This window comes from Thalassophryne amazonica, chromosome 12 (genome assembly GCF_902500255.1).
Source record: "Thalassophryne amazonica chromosome 12, fThaAma1.1, whole genome shotgun sequence".
Classification (NCBI taxonomy): Eukaryota; Metazoa; Chordata; class Actinopteri; order Batrachoidiformes; family Batrachoididae; genus Thalassophryne; species Thalassophryne amazonica.
In genome coordinates this window covers 101,436,557-101,459,713 of record NC_047114.1, presented here as the reverse complement: position 1 = coordinate 101,459,713, position 23,157 = coordinate 101,436,557, and the positions used below count along the sequence as shown (strand labels likewise).

The 23,157-nt window shown below is 44.0% G+C and overlaps 1 protein-coding gene across 1 annotated transcript in view; it reads left to right on the top strand.

Moving 5' to 3' along the window:
* pex5lb (peroxisomal biogenesis factor 5-like b) overlaps window positions 1-23,157 on the top strand; it is a 73,066-nt gene that overhangs the window by 16,731 nt on the left and 33,178 nt on the right. The window contains exons 2-6 of the mRNA XM_034183685.1: window positions 10,620-10,715; window positions 16,810-16,924; window positions 20,549-20,764; window positions 22,400-22,517; window positions 22,687-22,774. Of these exons, the coding sequence (XP_034039576.1) occupies window positions 10,620-10,715; window positions 16,810-16,924; window positions 20,549-20,764; window positions 22,400-22,517; window positions 22,687-22,774 (633 nt within the window). The remainder of the gene's footprint in view (window positions 1-10,619; window positions 10,716-16,809; window positions 16,925-20,548; window positions 20,765-22,399; window positions 22,518-22,686; window positions 22,775-23,157) is intronic.

Here is a 23,157-nt window from a genome sequence, read left to right as displayed (position 1 = left end):
CGTTTTACATTTTACTTTGGTCCACATTTTATTTTATTTAGTTGTACATATATTTAAATAATTTATTGTTAATATTCATTACCTTTTATTTGGCTAACAATTACTCGCACCTCGGAAAAGCACCTTTTGGAGTTGCACTCAAATCTTGTTGCAATGCAAATTGCAACGACAATAAAGGCGATTCTGATAATTCAACATAAGACAAAGGAAAACTAATGACTATACAAAGGTATGACTGACAATAGGCACATGACTAAAGTAAGATAAACAGGAAATAACTGAATCAGAAAGTAAAACCATTGACATAAGTATTACACACAGGAGCGAGATAATCAGAACCAAAGTATGACGAGACTAGATTAATAATTAACATATAATGACCAGATAAAAGCAATAGGGGACAAAACATGACTGGGCCAGACTGGGGCCTAAACCTGGCATCACCCCCCAACCAAGGCAGCCGACACCGGCGGCTGACAGAACCCCCCAAAACCCAAGAAGGGGTGACCACACAGCATAGATGACCACGGGAGGGAGGTGGGGGACCGGACATAGGTCATCCAGAGATCCGCTACCCAACAATGGAACACAGGGCAGACAGCCGACAGACAGACAAAACCCAGAAAGAAAACCAGGAAAGTGACTGGGTGGCAGGCAAAAGAAAAAATGACATTCGGGAGGCCAAACAAAAGCAGAGGCCATGGATGGGCCCATGCAGCAGTCATGTGACCAGCCACAGGACCCACAGGGAACCACGGCTGGGGCCTGAGGACACTGGTACGGCTAACAGAGCCTAGGGCAGGGTCAGGAGGTTGGCCAGGGACCACAATAGAGTCAGAGGAAGGACAGGAGCTAAACTTGCAACAGAAGTGGACACAACACTGAACTTCCCCAAGGCTACGGTGTTACAGAGCCACCCGAGGCAGGAGAGATTACAAAACTTAACAGGTGAGCTGAGAGAGGAGTGAACATGCCAGAAAACAAGACACATCAAAGGGGAAGCACAATTAAACAAAACGGTAATCAACAAAATCCAAACCACCCAAAACCTCCACAGAGAGAAAAATGGGCGGAGGATGGATACTGAGAATGGAAACCAAGTAATGCCAGAATGTAAAATATGTGAAAACCAACATAATGACTAACTCTGGAGATAAGACATAGTGACTGAATCAACAAAAAAAACATGGGAAGAAGGGTCTGTGGCAAACTGCTGGGTGGAAAAATACTGTCTAAACAACAAACTAAAACAAAAAGGAAACCACTGAAAAGAAATGCACAAACCAAGTAAATAAGACAGAGCTACATGGAAAAGGAAATTGTTTGACATAAGAACGCAAACCCCTAGAATCCCAACCAAGTAGGTCCAAGGCCCAACCAAAACCCACTGAACCCATCAAGGAACGTGGAGAAAAATTAACAAAACAGTGATTTAGGTAGTCAACTCATTTCTGATGCAAATGGAAATGGTTTGAAGACCCAAAAATATAAATAACGAGGCTGTGGTGAAGTACATGGGAGATCACAGTCAAAAACTTAGTACACGAATCGTAAGAGGATCTAAGCAGACATAGACATTGAATAAGAACTTTTGGACCCCAAAGGTGCATGAGGTGAATACCTTCACAAACTAAACCTAGGGGGCGACAAAGCCCAGATAATACACTCGGAAACTTGGGAGGCACATCAATCAACCAGTAATGAGGAGTGCCTATCCAATTTACCAAAAAACATGACCCATGAGACAGCCAGAAAAATAAAACCTCCCAAAAACACAAAAGACAGGTGTAAAAAACATAATGAAGGGACGAAACCAAATATTGACAATGGACTCGAACTTGTCTATCCAGCAAGCACAGAGTTGGGTGAAGACACAAACGCAAATGCATAAGCAATACGAAAAACAAGAAAAACTCACTGTCCTGCTAGTCTTGGATTCTGCTGTTTTCTCTGAGAATGATTCAGAAGATTGGATGCAATGAGGTGGCACTGAAGATGTTTCTTGTGGTGGACTCGCAGTTGATGATTCCGTTTGCACTGCAGAGAAGCTTACAGCTGGGCGCATCGTTGTCTGTGGCGTGCACGCTGATGATTCGGTTTGCACGGCTGAGGAGCTGACAGCTGGGCGCGTCGTCTGTGGCGTGCGCGCTGACGATGATTCGGTTTGCACAGCTGAGGAGCCTACAGCTGGGCGTGTCATCTGTGTGTGCGGTGGCGATGACTCTGCTTGCACTGCTGTGGAGTTTACTGCTGGGCGTGCCACGGACGTCATCTGTGGTGTGCGCGCTGATGATGCCAGAGTCGCAGAATGCACAGCCAGTTGCAGAGGCGGGTAGGTAGAGATGTTGTGTGGTGATGAAACTTTTCCTGATGGCTCTGCTGATGGAGTGATCAGTGCAGAAAGTTCAGGCAACATGGGAGCTTCAGCTTCCATGTGCGGCGCAAGTGTAGGTGCTGGGTGCTGGAGCTGAGGGGCTCGAGATTTACGTGGTGTTGGTACCGGAGGTAGTCATGGAGCAGCCAACGACTGTGTCGGGAGACGCCGAGGTGCAGGCTCAGGTGGCAGATGTGGTCTGGGTGTGGTTTGTGCCGGTGCGAAAGGAAGCAAAGAAGAGATTGCTGCATTCGACATGGTGATTGACCATGGTGCGTCAGTGCAGGAATCATACAGGTCTGATTCAAACAGAAAGTTCATGGGATCCTCGATGTAAGAAGGAACCCTGCCCTGCCTGAAAAAAAGTCTTTATATTTGCTAGGTCTGGATAGGCAGTCACAGTTTCACACTCTGCTCTCAGGATCTGGTCTAGTGCAGAAAAAAATTGTCTGTGTGATTCCTCAGGATTGTCCCAATATGAAAAAAAAAATAAATCTTGAATCTTGAAAAATATATTAGCAGTATCTTGGAGTGCTGGATCTTTCTCTTCTGATGATGAGTCATCATCCATGTCAACCCACTCTGAATCCAGTCTGGGAGACTGTTTGAGGTGAAGATTTCATCCAGATCTTCTAATTTTGGGTCAGAGTCGAACAGCCAGGAGTTTGCCTCCACCGCTTCCCAAGCCTGATCCAGATAGTCAAACTTCTCCCTTGGAGAGGTGCAGTCGCGGAAGCAGACGAAAAAAAATTTGAGGTCAGTGAAGATTTCTTTGATTGCGGTCATTTCCAGGCTTGTGACTGTGGAAAGTCTGTTGGTGCACATGACGGGGCCTGAGTCTGTTGTGTTCAGGTTCTGGTCAGTTTGTTCTGTCATGAGCTGGGTAGGCGTGGCACAGAAGGAGGTTGAACACAAATGCAGACTCAAAATACTGAGGTGTACGTTAAAGGCTTTATCTCAGAAATGAGGCAGGGATTCAGTACACAGGAAGGCAGTCTGAGAAGCGGCGGTACAGGCAGGGGTCAGGCAGAGGCGTAGCCAACAACAAGTGCAGTTCCAAAATACCAGGAGACACAATACATGGGCAGAGGCAGGAGCAAGGTAAAAAAAAAAAAAAACAAGCACGGTCAAAAATGGCAAGTCATATACAGAGCAAAAAACAAGACGCAGGTGTCAGGGAAGCTTCATCTCCACCTTAAAGACACTAACCACACGTTTGAGGACAAGGAAGTTAAAATATTAGCCAGAGAGGAGAAATGGTTTGAGAGAGGGGTCAAGGAGGCATTCTTTGTGAAACGTTTGAAACCCAGCCTTAACCGGGGAGGGGGTCTGAGACACGCTTTATCCCCTGTTTACAATGGGGTACTCAGGTCAAAGCAGTTTCAGTCTTTTGTTCATGGTAATGAGTCATTCACGTCATCAGCAGCGTTGTCAAGGGAGCCATCATGAGAGGGTCCGTCCCATCATTACGAGGGGCAGCTGCCCTGTCATTAGGAGGGTGCTAACTAGAGCACAATAGGTGCTAATTAGAGCTATTGTTTAGTCACTAGTCTATAGCAGTCTGCCTCTTGGTAGGAGGGGTCTGGTTAGGTTTAAAACTCCAGCTTTTGTGACTTCTTGATTATTCTTCTCTACAAGAGTCAAGACAGAAGTCAGACCACCAGAGCAAGAATTTTAGCTGAGGAAGCTTCTGCGATTTGAAGCGAAACGTCCTCATGTCAAGCAACCCAGTCCAGTCGAAGATTCAAGCTGCTCTACTATTATGAACTGTGTTGACAATGTCACCGTCAACAAACGGGTCAGGGTTTTTCCCAACCAGAAACCCTGGATGAATAGTGTAGTCCAGTCCCTATTAAAAAGCCACAACACCGCCTTTAAATCACGGGACAGGGCCCTGTACAGCGCGGCCAGGTCCGACCTGAAAAGAGGCATCAGGGAGGCCAAGGGTGCCTACAAGGAAAAGATAGAGGACCACTTCGCTGTGAATGACCCCAGAAAGATGTGGCAGGGAATAAATCATATAACCAATTACAGAAGCAGCAATCCAGGAAATGCCAGGTCTGACGCCTCGCTGGCAGAGGAGCTGAACCGCTTCTTTGCCCGCTTCGAAGCAGACAGACCAGCAGCAACTCCACACCCACCACCCTCCAGCACTAGCACACTAACACTTCAGGAACACGAAGTGAGACGTGTGCTGAAGGCAGTGAACACCAGGAAGGCGGCCGGCCCCGATGGTGTACCTGGCAAGGTACTCAAAGCGTGCGCTGACAACTGGCTGGAGTTTTCACCTGCATCTTTAACCTGTCTCTGTCATAGGCCATCATTCCACTCTGCCTCAAATCTTCCACCATCATTCCAGTTCCAAAGAAGTCAGCAGTGGAGAGCATAAATGACTACAGGCCTGTTGCACTTATGCCTATGGTCATGAAGTGCTTTGAAAGACTGGTCTCTCAGCACATCAGGGCCTGTCTGCATCCCATTCTGGACCCCCACCAGTTTGCCTACAGGGCAAACCGCTCCACAGTGGACATTATCACCACAGCGCTCCACACTGCGTGGAGCCACCTGGAGCACCAGGGGAGCTATGTGAGGATGCTTTTCCTCGACTTCAGCTGAGCCTTCAACCACATCATCCCGGAGATCCTGGTCCAGAAACTGACACATCTGGGCATCTCCACCCCCATCTGCAAGTGGATCAAGGACTTCCTCACAAACCGTCCACAGTCTGTGAAACTTGGCCCCCACCTTTTCTCCACCATCACACTCAGCACCGGTTCCCCTCAAGACTGTGTACTGAGCCCCCTCCTGTTCACCCTTTACACCCACGACTGCTCTCCGACTCATCTCTCAAACACAATCATAAAGTTTGCGGATGATACCACCGTGGTTGGGCTCATCTCAGGAGGGGATGAGTCTGATTACAGAGGTCAATTGACTGACAGCATCAGTCGATTGACAGCTAACAACCTGCCGCTGAACACCACAAAAACAAAAGAAATAATCCTGGACTTCAGGAAGAACAGGGCTGACCCAGCCCCACTCTACATCCATGGGGACTGTGTGGAAAGGGTCAGCTCCATCAGGTTCCTGGGAGTGCAGCTCTCTGACAGCCTCTCCTGGACTGCCAATACCACAGTGGTGGTGAAGAAAGCCCAGCAGCGACTCCACTTCCTGAGGGTGCTCAGGGGGAACAATCTGGAGGAGAAGCTGCTGGTGTTGTTCTACAGAGCCACCATCGAGAGCATCCTGATGTACTGCATTACAGTGTAGTACGGGGGGTGCTCAGCAGCAGACAGGAGAGCACTGCAGAGGGTGATCAAAATGGCCCAGGGGATCACTGGTTGATCTCTGCCCAGCCTGGAGGACATTGCCAGCTCTCGCTACCTCAGCAGAGCTGCGAGCATCAGCAAAGACACATCCCACCCCAGCAGCCACCTGTTTGACCTACTACCCTCCGGCTGACGGTATAGGTCAATCAAAACTAGGACAAACAGACTCAGGGACAGCTTTCTCCCCAGAGCGATCACTGCACTGAACAATAACAAACCACTTTAATCTGCACTTTTCAAAGTCCCTGTGCAATATCTGTAACCATGTGCAATATTTCCCGTGCAATATTATTCCACAGTTGTAAATAATTCTCGTTTTACATTTTACTTTGGTCCACATTTTATTTTATTTAGTTGTACATATATTTAAATAATTTATTGTTAATATTCATTACCTTTTATTTGGCTAACAATTACTCGCACCTCGGAAAAGCACCTTTTGGAGTTGCACTCAAATCTTGTTGCAATGCAAATTGCAACGACAATAAAGGCGATTCTGATAATTCAACATAAGACAAAGGAAAACTAATGACTATACAAAGGTATGACTGACAATAGGCACATGACTAAAGTAAGATAAACAGGAAATAACTGAATCAGAAAGTAAAACCATTGACATAAGTATTACACACAGGAGCGAGATAATCAGAACCAAAGTATGACGAGACTAGATTAATAACTAACATATAATGACCAGATAAAAGCAATAGGGGACAAAACATGACTGGGCCAGACTGGGGCCTAAACCTGGCATCACCCCCCAACCAAGGCAGCCGACACCGGCGGCTGACAGAACCCCCCAAAACCCAAGAAGGGGTGACCACACAGCATAGATGACCACGGGAGGGAGGTGGGGGACCGGACGTAGGTCATCCAGAGATCCGCTACCCAACAATGGAACACAGGGCAGACAGCCGACAGACAGACAAAACCCAGAAAGAAAACCAGGAAAGTGACTGGGTGGCAGGCAAAAGAAAAAATGACATTCGGGAGGCCAAACAAAAGCAGAGGCCATGGATGGGCCCATGCAGCAGTCATGTGACCAGCCACAGGACCCACAGGGAACCACGGCTGGGGCCTGAGGACACTGGTACGGCTAACAGAGCCTAGGGCAGGGTCAGGAGGTTGGCCAGGGACCACAATAGAGTCAGAGGAAGGACAGGAGCTAAACTTGCAACAGAAGTGGACACAACACTGAACTTCCCCAAGGCTACGGTGTTACAGAGCCACCCGAGGCAGGAGAGATTACAAAACTTAACAGGTGAGCTGAGAGAGGAGTGAACATGCCAGAAAACAAGACACATCAAAGGGGAAGCACAATTAAACAAAACGGTAATCAACAAAATCCAAACCACCCAAAACCTCCACAGAGAGAAAAATGGGCGGAGGATGGATACTGAGAATGGAAACCAAGTAATGCCAGAATGTAAAATATGTGAAAACCAACATAATGACTAACTCTGGAGATAAGACATAGTGACTGAATCAACAAAAAAAACATGGGAAGAAGGGTCTGTGGCAAACTGCTGGGTGGAAAAATACTGTCTAAACAACAAACTAAAACAAAAAGGAAACAACTGAAAAGAAATGCACAAACCAAGTAAACAAGACAGAGCTACATGGAAAAGGAAATTGTTTGACATAAGAACGCAAACCCCTAGAATCCCAACCAAGTAGGTCCAAGGCCCAACCAAAACCCACTGAACCCATCAAGGAACGTGGAGAAAAATTAACAAAACAGTGATTTAGGTAGTCAACTCATTTCTGATGCAAATGGAAATGGTTTGAAGACCCAAAATATAAATAACGAGGCTGTGGTGAAGTACATGGGAGATCACAGTCAAAAACTTAGTACACGAATCGTAAGAGGATCTAAGCAGACATAGACATTGAATAAGAACTTTTGGACCCCAAAGGTGCATGAGGTGAATACCTTCACAAACTAAACCTAGGGGGCGACAAAGCCCAGATAATACACTCGGAAACTTGGGAGGCACATCAATCAACCAGTAATGAGGAGTGCCTATCCAATTTACCAAAAAACATGACCCATGAGACAGCCAGAAAAATAAAACCTCCCAAAAACACAAAATACAGGTGTAAAAAACATAATGAAGGGACGAAACCAAATATTGACAATGGACTCGAACTTGTCTATCCAGCAAGCACAGAGTTGGGTGAAGACACAAACGCAAATGCATAAGCAATACGAAAAACAAGAAAAACTCACTGTCCTGCTAGTCTTGGATTCTGCTGTTTTCTCTGAGAATGATTCAGAAGATTGGATGCAATGAGGTGGCACTGAAGATGTTTCTTGTGGTGGACTCGCAGTTGATGATTCCGTTTGCACTGCAGAGAAGCTTACAGCTGGGCGCATCGTTGTCTGTGGCGTGCACGCTGATGATTCGGTTTGCACGGCTGAGGAGCTGACAGTTGGGCGCGTCGTCTGTGGCGTGCGCGCTGACGATGATTCGGTTTGCACGGCTGAGGAGCCTACAGCTGGGCGTGTCATCTGTGTGTGCGGTGGCGATGACTCTGCTTGCACTGCTGTGGAGTTTACTGCTGGGCGTGCCACGGACGTCATCTGTGGTGTGCGCGCTGATGATGCCAGAGTCGCAGAATGCACAGCCAGTTGCAGAGGCGGGTAGGTAGAGATGTTGTGTGGTGATGAAACCTTTCCTGATGGCTCTGCTGATGGAGTGATCAGTGCAGAAAGTTCAGGCAACATGGGAGCTTCAGCTTCCATGTGCGGCGCAAGTGTAGGTGCTGGGTGCTGGAGCTGAGGGGCTCGAGATTTACGTGGTGTTGGTACCGGAGGTAGTCATGGAGCAGCCAACGACTGTGTCGGGAGACGCCGAGGTGCAGGCTCAGGTGGCAGATGTGGTCTGGGTGTGGTTTGTGCCGATGCGAAAGGAAGCAAAGAAGAGATTGCTGCATTCGACATGGTGATTGACCATGGTGCGTCAGTGCAGGAATCATACAGGTCTGATTCAAACAGAAAGTTCATGGGATCCTCGATGTAAGAAGGAACCCTGCCTTGCCTGAAAAAAAGTCTTTATATTTGCTAGGTCTGGATAGGCAGTCACAGTTTCACACTCTGCTCTCAGGATCTGGTCTAGTGCAGAAAAAAATTGTCTGTGTGATTCCTCAGGATTGTCCCAATATGAAAAAAAAAAATAAATCTTGAATCTTGAAAAATATATTAGCAGTATCTTGGAGTGCTGGATCTTTCTCTTCTGATGATGAGTCATCATCCATGTCAACCCACTCTGAATCCAGTCTGGGAGACTGTTTGAGGTGAAGATTTCATCCAGATCTTCTAATTTTGGGTCAGAGTCGAACAGCCAGGAGTTTGCCTCCACCGCTTCCCAAGCCTGATCCAGATAGTCAAACTTCTCCCTTGGAGAGGTGCAGTCGCGGAAGCAGACGAAAAAAAATTTGAGGTCAGTGAAGATTTCTTTGATTGCGGTCATTTCCAGGCTTGTGACTGTGGAAAGTCTGTTGGTGCACATGACGGGGCCTGAGTCTGTTGTGTTCAGGTTCTGGTCAGTTTGTTCTGTCATGAGCTGGGTAGGCGTGGCACAGAAGGAGGTTGAACACAAATGCAGACTCAAAATACTGAGGTGTACGTTAAAGGCTTTATCTCAGAAATGAGGCAGGGATTCAGTACACAGGAAGGCAGTCTGAGAAGCGGCGGTACAGGCAGGGGTCAGGCAGAGGCGTAGCCAACAACAAGTGCAGTTCCAAAATACCAGGAGACACAATACATGGGCAGAGGCAGGAGCAAGGTAAAAAAAAAAAAAACAAGCACGGTCAAAAATGGCAAGTCATATACAGAGCAAAAAACAAGACGCAGGTGTCAGGGAAGCTTCTGGAAGGGGCGTGGTCAGATGAGGTGAGATGGGAGTCAAGAGAGTGCACGAAGACAGAGCAGACAGAATTACAATGAAGGTGAGAACAGCTGGTGCAGTAAGACAAATGCAAAGTGAACAGGACCTGACAAGATGATGAACCTAACAAGAGTGATCAAAATAGAACACCAACACAAAAGATGAACAAAACCCAAGTCTCAATAAACAAGACATAAAATAAAGAAAACCCAACATGAAGGAACAAAGAACTAATCCATGAAACAAATGTCAGAGCTGAAAAGAGCTAAACAAGAAAATAAAGACTAAGCTCAAACCAGAATGGAACTGTGTGGAACAATAAACAGATAATTCAAAGTAAGACAAAAGAAAAGCAAACAGGAAATAAAACTAATGCATATATAAAGGCAGGACTGAAACTTGACACAGGACTAAAGTAAGATAAACAGGAAACAGAAAATAAAACCACTGACAAAAGTAATACACACAGGAGCGAGATAATCAGAACCAAACTATGACGAGACTAGATTAATAACTAAAATATAATGACCAGATAAAAACAATAAGGGACAGACTTGTTGATGTTATTGAATGACTCGGTGATGTTCAGAGTGACTTGTTGATGTTACTGAATGACTCGGTGATACTCAGACTGACTTGTTGATGTTATTGAATGACTCGGTGATACTCAGACTGACTTGTTGATGTTATTGAATGACTCTGTGATACTCAGACTGACTTGTTGATGTTATTGAATGACTCGGTGATACTCAGACTGACTTGTTGATGTTACTGAATGACTCGGTGATACTCAGACTGACTTGTTGATGTTACTGAATGACTCGGTGATGTTCAGAGTGACTTGTTGATGTTATTGAATGACTCGGTGATGTTCAGAGTGACTTGATGTCATTGAATGACTCGGTGATGCTCAGACTCACTTGTTGATGTTATTGAATGACTCGGTGATGCTTTGAGTGACTCGGTGATGTTTTGATTAACTCATTCACTGTGACTGAATGAAGTCTGTCGATCTGCCTGTTGTAGGGGAAAAAGGAAAAGGTCGTTGCCATGGTGATGAAGGAGCTTCCTGGTAAGAAGGCATCTTCAGAAGGAAACACCCTCTTCACCGTGACAACCAAGGTTGGCATGACGACAGTTGAACCAGGAAGTGGCAAACACTTCCTGGTTTGTTTGTTAAAAAGTTGTTTATTTGTCTCAAACAGTCAATGACAAAAGATTGAATGTAAAAAAGAAGCAGTCATGTTTTAGTTTGAACATTAAACAAAGACGGACCCACTAACTGAGTTAGCTGGGCACCACGTCACACAAAGCTGTTATGACTGTCAGTCCCAATTCTTGCCATTCTGTCAAATATGGCTTACAAAGTGACACATGTAATGGCATACCTGTGAATCTCAATTTTAAAACATCTTCAGTGGCACCTGTTACTGTTATGACAGCTGTTGAGTTGCCATCATGAATCAAATCGGTCATTGTCAGCTTCACAGGTGAAATATTTTTCAATTTGTTTTCATACACTGGTGTTCCTGGCAATATGCCACTATGGACTCTAAATACATTCTCAAATCTGCATCTAAACTCTGTCCATGGTTCTCCTTCTTTCTGAGTTGTCCTGGTAATTTCAGTATAATTTATCTTTGGTCCTAACACACCTTTTGCCCGTGTAATCATAGCTTCCACTCTTGTTTCTAAGACTAGATCATCATGTGTCAGTGGTACGCCTTGTTGGTCTGCAGGATTCCAGTCTCCGCGTATCTGACTCCATTTAGGGCCACATGCTTTCATCCACACCTGTTGGACTTCAGGTCCATTAAGGTGGTAAGATGTTCTAATGTTTTCTATATCCTGCATAAATCCCTCAATATCGACATGTGGCGATGGTATCATGTCGACTGCTGCTTTGATATCATCAGCATTCCATGTTCGATATACGAGCATGGTTGATCGCTGTCCTGCTGTTCCTGCACGAGGATTTGGTACTTCTATCATAGGATAGGCACCTCCCTGGTCACTGTGTTCCACCATGGGAGGGGCAGTAGGCACTTTCGCTTGACTGCGTGTTTGTGGTTTTTCTGGTTTTTCTGGTTTTTCACTTTTTACCTTAGGTTTTACTGCCAAATCATACTGTGGTGGCGGTACATCGTCATCCTCTGGTAGAGGAGATAAGGGTGTTGTTGTCACCGACGATCCAGCCGGCGGTGATTGTTGAGGCTGTTCTGGTTCTCTGTGCTGAATTATCACATCTTCTTCTGCCTTACCTACAGCTTTCTTTTTCCTTGCTTTCTCTAATCGTCGCTTCTCTGCTCCTTCTGTCTGTTCTCTGCTTCCTCCTCCCAAAATGCCACTAAATCTGCCCCTACTTTCTGCATCTTTTTCTCATCACCTTTATGTTGCTGTTCTAACTCCTTCTTCAGCTTCTGTATACTGATCAGGTTCAGTCGTCCGTCAAAGTTATGTTTAAGGTTTTAAGAATGTTTGGAGGAGAAAATACCCAACAGTTTTAGTGTATTTTGTTGTTTTTTTTGCCTGTAAACAGATTTATGTCTCTGATGAGATTTAGGCTGAATCTCAGTTCTACCCCTCGGCCCTTCCCCTCCGTTTTGAATCTGGATGCACACTCCGTTTGGAAGGGTAGGAGGAGCTTACCGCTGTCTCCACAGAAACAAACATGGCGCCGAAAGAGTCGCACAAATGAAGCGGCTTTCATTACAAATTAGGCTGTTTAGAAAGTTATTACGCTGTTTAGAAAGTTATTACGCTGTTTAGAAAGTTATAACTTGCCAAAAAACTTTACAGGCAGTTGTCTATGACAGTAACGTGTCTGCTGCTGGATGCATGTTGTGTATATTGTCGTTCTGAAGAATATCGTAACTTCGCTCGTGCGCTGAGGCGTTATAATGCACATACACACGAACGCTACGATAAGACACTTTTATATCTCACAACGTAGAAAATCATGATAAAGGATCAGCACGTTAATTTGTATGTTCATAAATCTTTGGATAATAGCGCCCCCTGCTGTTGGATTTCAAGGTCTGTAACACGTGTGTGTATTTAGTAAACAAACAGGAGCCCTGAACACTCGACTCCTAATAAGAAAATGAGGCAGAAAATGAGGAGAAGTTTCATCAATGGAAATAAGTTGTAAAATATCTACACACACATGTACACGTGTAACACACAACCTGACGTCCTGACAGACTGATATTATTTGTCAAGGACATTTCTAAAGGAAATAGAGCTGGATGCAAAAAATGGGAGAATTTGAAAAATAAATATCAGGTTCACAGAACTAGATGCAGCCCAGAACATACATACAGGTGCTGGTCATATAATTAGAATATCATGAAAAAGTTGATTTATTCCAGTCATTCCATTCAAAAAGTCAAACTTGTATAATGTGTACATTCATTCCACACAGTCTGATATATTTCAAGTGTTTATTTATTTTAATTACTAATTAAAGTGTCGGACTCTGTAGTTTTCTCTGGGCCCCTCCCCAATCAGACCGGGAGTGACATGTTTAGCCGCATGTTCTCCTTGAATTGCTGACTGTCTGAGTGGTGTCCAAAAAATGAGGTGGGCTTCATAGATAATTGGCAAAGCTTCTGGGGAAAACCTGGTCTTGTTAGGAGAGACGGCATCCATCCCACTTTGGATGGAGCAGCTCTCATTTCTAGAAATCTGGCCAATTTTCTTAAATCCTCCAAACCGTGACTATCCAGGGTTGGGACCAGGAAGCAGAGTTGTAGTCTTACACACCTCTCTGCAGCTTCTCTCCCCCTGCCATCCCCTCATTACCCCGTCCCCGTAGAGACGGTGCCTGCTCCCAGACTACCAATAACCAGCAAAAATCTATTTAAGCATAAAAATTCAAAAAGAAAAAATAATATAGCACCTTCAACTGCACCACAGACTAAAACAGTTAAATGTGGTCTATTAAACATTAAGTCTCTCTCTTCTAAGTCCCTGTTGGTAAATGATATAATAATTGATCAACATATTGATTTATTCTGCCTTACAGAAACCTGGTTACAGCAGGATGAATATGTTAGTTTAAATGAGTCAACACCCCCGAGTCACACTAACTGTCAGAATGCTCATAGCACGGGCCGAGGAGGAGGATTAGCAGCAATCTTCCATTCCAGCTTATTAATTAATCAAAAACCCAGACAGAGCTTTAATTCATTTGAAAGCTTGACTCTTAGTCTTGTCCATCCAAATTGGAAGTCCCAAAAACCAGTTTTATTTGTTATTATCTATCATCCACCTGGTCGTTACTGTGAGTTTCTCTGTGAATTTTCAGACCTTTTGTCTGACTTAGTGCTTCTTATGGCCTCGGACAGTGGACTCATCTCTGTGCTTGTTCTGTTAGACCTCAGTGCTGCTTTTCATACTGTTGACCATAAAATTTTATTACAGAGATTAGAGCATGCCATAGGTATTAAAGGCACTGCACTGCGGTGGTTTGAATCATATTTGTCTAATAGATTACAATTTGTTCATGTAAATGGGGAATCTTCTTCACAGACTAAAGTTAATTATGGAGTTCCACAAGGTTCTGTGCTAGAACCAATTTTATTCACTTTATACATGCTTCCCTTAGGCAGTATTATTAGACGGTATTGCTTAAATTTTTATTGTTACGCAGATGATACCCAGCTTTATCTATCCATGAAGCCAGAGGACACACACCAATTAGCTAAACTGCAGGATTGTCTTACAGACATAAAGACATGGATGACCTCTAATTTCCTGCTTTTAAACTCAGATAAAACTGAAGTTATTGTACTTGGCCCCACAAATCTTAGAAACATGGTGTCTAACCAGATCCTTACTGTGGATGGCATTACCCTGACCTCTAGTAATACTGTGAGAAATCTTGGAGTCATTTTTGATCAGGATATGTCATTCAAAGCGCATATTAAACAAATATGTAGGACTGCTTTTTTGCATTTACGCAATATCTCTAAAATCAGAAAGGTCTTGTCTCAGAGTGATGCTGAAAAACTAATTCATGCATTTATTTCCTCTAGGCTGGACTATTGTAATTCATTATTATCAGGTTGTCCTAAAAGTTCCCTAAAAAGCCTTCAGTTAATTCAAAATGCTGCAGCTAGAGTACTGACGGGGACTAGAAGGAGAGAGCATATCTCACCCATATTGGCCTCTCTTCATTGGCTTCCTGTTAATTCTAGAATAGAATTTAAAATTCTTCTTCTTACTTATAAGGTTTTGAATAATCAGGTCCCATCTTATCTTAGGGACCTCGTAGTACCATATCACCCCAATAGAGCGCTTCGCTCTCAGACTGCAGGCTTACTTGTAGTTCCTAGGGTTTGTAAGAGTAGAATGGGAGGCAGAGCCTTCAGCTTTCAGGCTCCTCTCCTGTGGAACCAGCTCCCAATTCAGATCAGGGAGACAGACACCCTCTCTACTTTTAAGATTAGGCTTAAAACTTTCCTTTTTGCTAAAGCTTATAGTTAGGGCTGGATCAGGTGACCCTGAACCATCCCTTAGTTATGCTGCTATAGACGTAGACTGCTGGGGGGTTCCCATGATGCACTGTTTCTTTCTCTTTTTGCTCTGTATGCACCACTCTGCATTTAATCATTAGTGATTGATCTCTGCTCCCCTCCACAGCATGTCTTTTTCCTGGTTCTCTCCCTCAGCCCCAACCAGTCCCAGCAGAAGACTGCCCCTCCCTGAGCCTGGTTCTGCTGGAGGTTTCTTCCTGTTAAAAGGGAGTTTTTCGTTCCCACTGTAGCCAAGTGCTTGCTCACAGGGGGTCGTTTTGACCGTTGGGGTTTTACATAATTATTGTATGGCCTTACCTTACAATATAAAGCGCCTTGGGGCAACTGTTTGTTGTGATTTGGCGCTATATAAAAAAATTGATTGATTGATTGATTGATTGAATTAATCAATTACTAACCAATCAGTTAATAATTAATTAAACAATATTAATTATTGCTATTATTGATGAATTATTATTAGTATTATTAACATTAATTACTAATTAATGAATTATTAATACTATGAATTATTATTATAAATTACAAATGAATTAAACTAATTAACATGACATGATTGCGATGTGTTGAAGAAATCTGCGACTTCTTCTATTTCTTTGCATTTACACAGAAAGGCGAGAAAATAAAAAGAGCAAACAGGTGACTGCAACAAGTTGCATTTCAGTTTCCATGTTAACAAACAGTGAAGACAGCAGTTTGACACCGGCAGTTTTTTTTTCTCCTAAGGCGGAGGGGTGTCTCAATTCATAGGGCTAGAGGCACACCCCTTCACCTTACCCCTTGTTTTAAAGGGGAAGGGGTACAAAAGAGAATTGAGATTGGGGGTAAATCTTGTTTTATTCCAGGTGGATCATCTTGTGTGTGGTTTAGGATTAAATTAGGTCTCTGGTTTGACCTTCAACCCCAAACTCTGCTGATTTCCTACATTTCCCAGAATGCCTCTTAGTCAGACCATCTGGCAGCAGATTATTGATCACTTTGGTTATTGATGATTAAATTTGTGTGACATCATTTTCACGCTGAGTCTAATTTTGTGGCTAATTTAATTTATTTGCTGTTTCTTCATGTGTAGATTTAATTTTAATGTTCCTTTGAAATAAAATTGTCTTTGAGCTTCACTTTGATTTTTGTTCTGCAGCAGATGAGAATTGTAGTTATAGAATATTATTCTGTTGGATTACTACAAGTAACAATAATGATGATGATGATGATGATAATGATAGTAGTAATAATAATAATAATAAGAGGACATGATGTTATTTGTTCTTTAATGATACTTTAGCGTAACGTAATATGCTGAGGACACTTTGTAGAATAAACTCGTGTATCAGTAAAACTGTTTGTGCCGTTAGCATGTGCTAATACTCTGTTATTCCGCTGTCAGGAGGTGCCGCCTTCCCCACAGGTGGGCGTGGCCTTGTCATTCCCGTCGGAGGAGTTGTGCGAGCGTCTCCTTACGATTCTTTTCTTACTGTTGGTTTTTGTCCTGTGTATAGCTCCGCCCACCTGACCATCACAAGGATTCACTCACAGCCAGCTAGTTTTTGTAACGTTACAGTAAAGTCCTGCGACTACCGTCCGTTCTGAGACAGCGAGATGACCATTTCATAAATAAAGCTGAGTGTGTGAGCCTGTAGGGGGCGCTGTGCGCTCCTCTGACCCGCTGTGTCTCCTTTCAGCTGGTGGGGGAGCAGCAGGAGAGTCGCCCCCTGCTGAGTCCCTCCATCGATGACTTTCAGTCTGAAGCCCGCAGCGACGCCTCCTCCAGTCGACCCCTGACCTCCAACACCGCAGGTAATCCATGGGGGGGTTGTTCATGAGATCCTTTGTCCTCGTCCTCGTCTCTTTGCACCAGTTTTGTATTTAGAGACAATTCATCACACAGACAGAGCCGGAGCGTTTCCCGTCACCTCGTCTCTGAGCGGTGCAGGGAGGAGGCGCGACGTCTCTCCTCCCTCTAACTTTGTGTCCTTTGTTGTGTCCTTTGTGCCATCTGTGGCGTTCGTCCCAGCAGGTGCAGCTCATTAATTAACACCTCTGACCTCCTCACTTGAATTAATTCTCCTTAGCAGACCTGCTTTTGTCTTTTTAGTCCTTTGAGATGAAATTATGAGATTTTATTTCACCAAAAAATTACAAGTTGAAGGCAGAGTGAGCGATTAAAAAACAAAACAACCAAACACACAAACAGACAAACAAATTTAGGTAACTGTGTGAAAGAGTTAGTGACCCTGTGGTGACCTTTGACCCATAGCTATCCTTTGACCTGCGTCACAGAAGGGGCTCAGATGTTCCAGTCATTAGACTGATCCTGTTTGAGGAGCTGATTTGTGTCCAGATTGGTCCCTATTATTTTATATATATATATATATATATATATATATATATATATATATATATATATAATTTTTATTTTTTTCTGTCTCCGCTGCAGATGATTTAAAACAGCAACTGGAATTCCTAAAGTTCTGGTCAGGATTTCTAAGATACTGAACGGCTGCTGTGTGCTGTCTGACTGTAATAATCTGAAATTAAAATGTAATAATCTGTAACAATCTGTAGTTAATATGTAAGTAATATGTAATTAATGTGTAACAGTCTGTAATTAATCTGTAACAATCTGTAAGTAATATGTAATTAATCTGTAACAATGTGTAATTAGTCTGTAATAATCTAATTTAAATTAAAAAGTTTGGGGGAGGTGATGGTCTAGTGGCTAAGCGCTGGGCTTCAGACCAGCGGATCCGGAGACCGGAAAATCCTTAAGTGCCCTTGGACAAGGTCCTGAATCCCCTAGATGCTCCCGGTGTGTTGTGAGCACCTTATATGGCAGCACCCTCACATTGGGTTGTGACTGTGTCAGTGTGAATGAGTGAATGTGAGGTGTCATTGTAAAGTGCTACATAAGCAGTCCATTTACCATTTATTGCATTTTATTTCCTGCAGCACTTTGTATAAATAAATGTGTTTATTGTCTAACCCCACCTCTGCCACATTTCTCCATGTAATGTGGAGTTTCCTCAGGAAGGGCATGCGGTGTAAAACTTGTGCCAAATCAACATGCAGATCCACCTTGGATCTGCTGTGGTGAACCAGAGTGAAAAAAGGAGCAGCCAAAGGGACTTAATTACCTTCGCCAAGGAAGTTATGTTTTCAGTCGCATCCGTTTGTTTGTTGGTTGGTTGGGTGGTTAGCAGGATTACTCAAAAATCCTGAGCAGATTTCAATGAAATTTTTACCAGGGGTGTATCTTGGCCTAACTTAGAAGTCATTAAATTTGGGTAATGATCCGGAACACGATCCTGATCCAGTCATTTTTTTTAAGGATTCTTTATTGTTGCAGGATAGGGCCAATTTCAACATTTTTGCATCTAACTTCATGAAGACGGGTCACAAAGGCTGAACAAAAATTAAGTTACAACACAACAATAATTTAGCATTTGGTTCTCCTCATTGAATAAACTTGTTATTGTAAAATAAAAAAACTTGTGTAGTTCATGCAGTTTCTCTTTATAAATACATTTGCTAAGATCTAAGGGTTTAATCCTCTGGGGCGACGCCGTCGTATACGACGGCTGAGACCATGCTTTACTAAATTATGAATAACGTTTTAGTGATACGAGATAGAAACTTTTCTTTTTGCTGAAAAGTTAACTCCGTGAAGTTTCGAGCCACCGTCCACCATCTTTGTACTCCTCATAGAAGCTGTGTGATGACATGAGCAATGTGAGTGTCCAATCAGAATTGGTTCACTATCACATGGTTTTCTAAAATCCAATCGGAGGGCAGATTCACCTCACGTGACACACCAAAGATTGTTTTTAGGAGTGATGTGTTACTAGTTGGCCTGTTTGAATAGCCCCCAGGCTGCTCCAATGCGCCCTGCGCCATTACGCACAGCGAAAGTGAAAGTGAGCAGACGGAGCAGATTGAGAGTCTCTCATACCATCTCATATGCTCAAACAGTGTGCGAGTATCAGGATTAATCAACTAGTTTTCCTGTGAATGTTACTGGATAAGCCTGTGGCAAGCTCTCTCGCTCCGGCGTAAAGCACTGTTTACCATATCAATGGGGGGGGAGGGGCCGCTCCTCAAACTGAATGAGCCTCGAAGTGTGAATGTTGCTTTCAGAGCAGGAGAGAACAAACACACTCTCGGCGTCATAGAAGGACAAGTTTGTGATGTGACCTTTATGTAATAGCAGACAGCAATTGCTTTGAGATGAAGACAAACACAACACATAGACCATTTTCCATATATTTTTCAAAATGCGCCTTTGTGTTTATTGTTTGAACGTTTTTGTTGTACAGTCTTTCACACAAGAGCCCAAATTACCTTTATAGTCTTTCACACAAGAGCCCAAATTACCTTTATAAAGTGTCAAAACAGTTATTTATTATAGTTTGCTGTGTGTTTTGAATAAGTGTGTGTGGAAAATTATTTTCCGCTTTACTTTTTCCTTTCTTATTTGTGATTGTAAACCTTTATTACACTTATAAAACACTACTATAGCATATATATTTTGAAAGTACAGGTTGTCTTGAAAAAAAAAGAGACATAAAACTTGATTGTGGGATGCAGGGAGAGCTGTTAACAGCAATAATAAAACGTTTATGCCAGGCGAGTGAACTGTCCAAAAATGCCCTCGGATCCTAGAGGGTTAACCACTGAATCTGAAACATGATGGCAGATGCGTAAAACGATGTGGAATAAGTCTCTTTGCCAAAGGGTATTCCATGTGACGTCAGTGACCCTATGGCCTTGGCGGAGGTTTGTGCTCTCCAAGTGCTTCTAGTTATTATTATAATTTCTGTCAGAATTTCCCAGTTATGCAGACCAGAGACGTCCCCTGCTCCACCCCCCCCCCCTGCCCCTCCTGAAGTTGGAATTCATAACTCAGCAGTTGATTTTTGAACCCGAGTTCTGCGGGTTCATGGTCCAGCAGCAGTTTTTACTCCGGCGTAGGGTGCACACAGCTCCGTCCTGCTGGCTGTTGATGTGTTATAATAGTATTTTTATGCATTAAATACCCTGTGATTTGTTGATTAGCAACTGGTGCTGCTAATGCTGGCTAACCCGGTAGATGTTTGTAATAACTGGCTACACCATCCTCCAAACCGTGCGGTAACTTAGAACACTGTTCTCTTCCACGAGGTCTCTTTCTTCAAACACATACCTTTGGTTGTTCTCTATATTCCAAAATCTTGACATCATTTCCCATCGCGATTTACGACTTCTGAGGTAAACGGAATGCAGCAGGACCTAGTAACTGGAACCTAGTGACCATTCTGAGTTAGCTACCATGGAGACACGCCCACATAGCATATTGTCCTCGACCTGTGACCTGGTTTAAGTTCAGGATGACAAAAAGTCTGACTTTGTTAAATCTGGATTCTCTGAAACCAAACCTTTGCTCAGTCCTCTCCACAGCTCTGGACCTGGTTGACCTGAGTGACCTGGGGCAGAGCGGTGGAGGCAGAAACAGGGAGTCCAGGAGGAGCCCGAAGAGGAGGAAGGGGAGCTGGAGGAGCCCACGGTGCCGTACACAGCATGATGAGACGGAACTCATCCAGGTGGAGGTGGAACAGCTATCTCCGCGGACCAGAACAACAGAGAGGGCTTCACTGGACTCAGGTAGTACCATGGATAACCTGCAGGGGGTGCACAGGGAGACTGTTTGAGCATTCTGGTGTCCAGGACACAGTTGCGGTGATAAACTTGGTGACTTGGTTGGTGATTGATCTCTGCTCCCCTCCACAGCATGTCTTTTTCCTGGTTCTCTCCCTCAGCCCCAACCAGTCCCAGCAGAAGACTGCCCCTCCCTGAGCCTGGTTCTGCTGGAGGTTTCTTCCTGTTAAAAGGGAGTTTTTCCTTCCCACTGTCGCCAAGTGCTTGCTCACAGGGGGTCGTTTTGACCGTTGGGGTTTTTCTGTAATTATTGTATGGCTTTGCCTTACAATATAAAGCGGCTTGGGGCAACTGTTTGTTGTGATTTGGCGCTATATAAATAAAATTGATTTGATTTGATAAACTCCACATCTCTGATCACCTGCCCTCTAAACAGCCCAAATGAGTCGGCCACGCCCCCAAATGATGTGCGTTGTACATTTCAGACCGTTTGAGTGTCTCAAAAATAAAAACTAGAACTGCACTGAGAGACATTCCTCCGCCAACACGTTTTTTTGTTTTTTTTTAATGTCACAAACTAACGGACGTCGACAGTGAGACTTTTTTCCCATCATGCCTCTGTGCACTTTAACACCACATGGCGTCTGTGTGAACAGTAACTAAGCTTAGACATCTGCGTGATGTCATCAGGTAAAAAAAAGACCTCATAAAGAATAAAAGGAGTTTTTGAGTCAAACCTATCAACTCAGAAAATATTGATCTGGGGCACACATGAGGCGGGCACACGTGAGGCGGGCACACGACCTGAGCTGCTCCTCTTGCATTCTGACTTCAGACTAAAAGCTTCGTTCATTTTCTCTTCTGTATTTCTCTGACTAATATTTCTGGGCGTTTATGTTTGAGGCCGGTGAGTTTGATCAGAACGCTGCTGGCTGCCTGCTCTCTGTGATCAGTTTTACACGATGAACAAAAAACAGCCGCTGTTCATCGGTCATGTAGCGTCTCGCTGGACGTTCTCACCATCTTATAACGGGATGGTAAGAAATCATTGCGGTGCTAAATCAAAACCATTCCAGTACGCCACCTACCGTCGTTCCTCTGCAGCTGACAGCGTGACCTGCCGTTTCATCTCAGAATTTTAAGCTAACACTCTGCAGCGGACGTAGAAAGAGCTAATTGTAAACTGTACCGCCCTTGCTAATTGTCCTTCCTATTCCTAACACCTCTAGGAGATGGACTCGCTCCCTCAGGAGTCACACTTGCGGTACATTATACGTCAGCACACACGGCAGAGCAGGAGGCTGCCATTTGGACACTAGTCACGTACCCACATATTGGTCCGCGACTGCTCACATGGACAGTGACCCGGCGCTTTACTTAAGGCAGGCGTTAATTTTTTTCCAGCAGAGTTTTGACCCGGCATTTAAATAAGGCCGGCCCGTCTTTAAGGTCAGATGTTTAATACAGTAACCACTTATTCCATTAAAGGTGGAAGGGGGTGGAGCCTATAAAAGAACCCTGATGATGTATTAAAATGCGGGTCAACTCATTCGTTAAATTGCTCACTTTAATCTATGACGGCGTCCTTCAAACAGGGCGGGGCTTGTTATTATGACCTGACCATGACCTTTTCCTTGACAGTCAGCCTGTTGTCTCCTCTGGAGAATTGGGAGGAGCTTAACCTGGAGGAGGACAGAGGACAGAGGAGGAGCTATGAGAAGAAATGCACCTCCCACCACTCCTCCAGCGAACTCCTGTGGTAAACAAAAACAACTTTAAGTGACCTGTGACCTTTGCTGCTGGTTGTTTAAGAATAAACTCTGCAGCCTCTTGGAGGCGGGAGTACGCACAGTGTACTTTGAGATGGTGATATAATCTTTACGCGTGCACGAACCTGATTTTATTCACGCGTGTTTTCTGTGCTTCAGGTCTGCAGAGTTTAAAATGGGGCCGCTGCTCAAGAACACTTTTGAGATCCACAGCTTTGATGATCTTGACTTTATTTCTTCATCGCAGGTCTATCGCCTCACTCTGACTCCACCCACTCTGACACACTGTCATTATTCTTAGATTTAAACTGAAGTTCTCTGTTTTGTTTTCTTTGATATTTTAAACAGAAACAAATCATTAAAATTTAACTCTGAAAATACAGTTTATGCTTCACCCTGATGACATCATCTGTCACCTGACGTCTAGTTCAAGGTGCACAGGAAAGTGTAGCATCTGTCACCTGATGTCTAGTTCGGGTCATATGGGAAAGTGCACCATCTGTGACCTGATGTCTAGTTCAGGGTGCCAGGAAAGTGCAGCATCTGTCACCTGACGTCTAGTTCAAGGTGCACGGGAAAGTGCAGCATCTGTCACCTGACGTCTAGTTCAAGGTGCACGGGAAAGTGCAG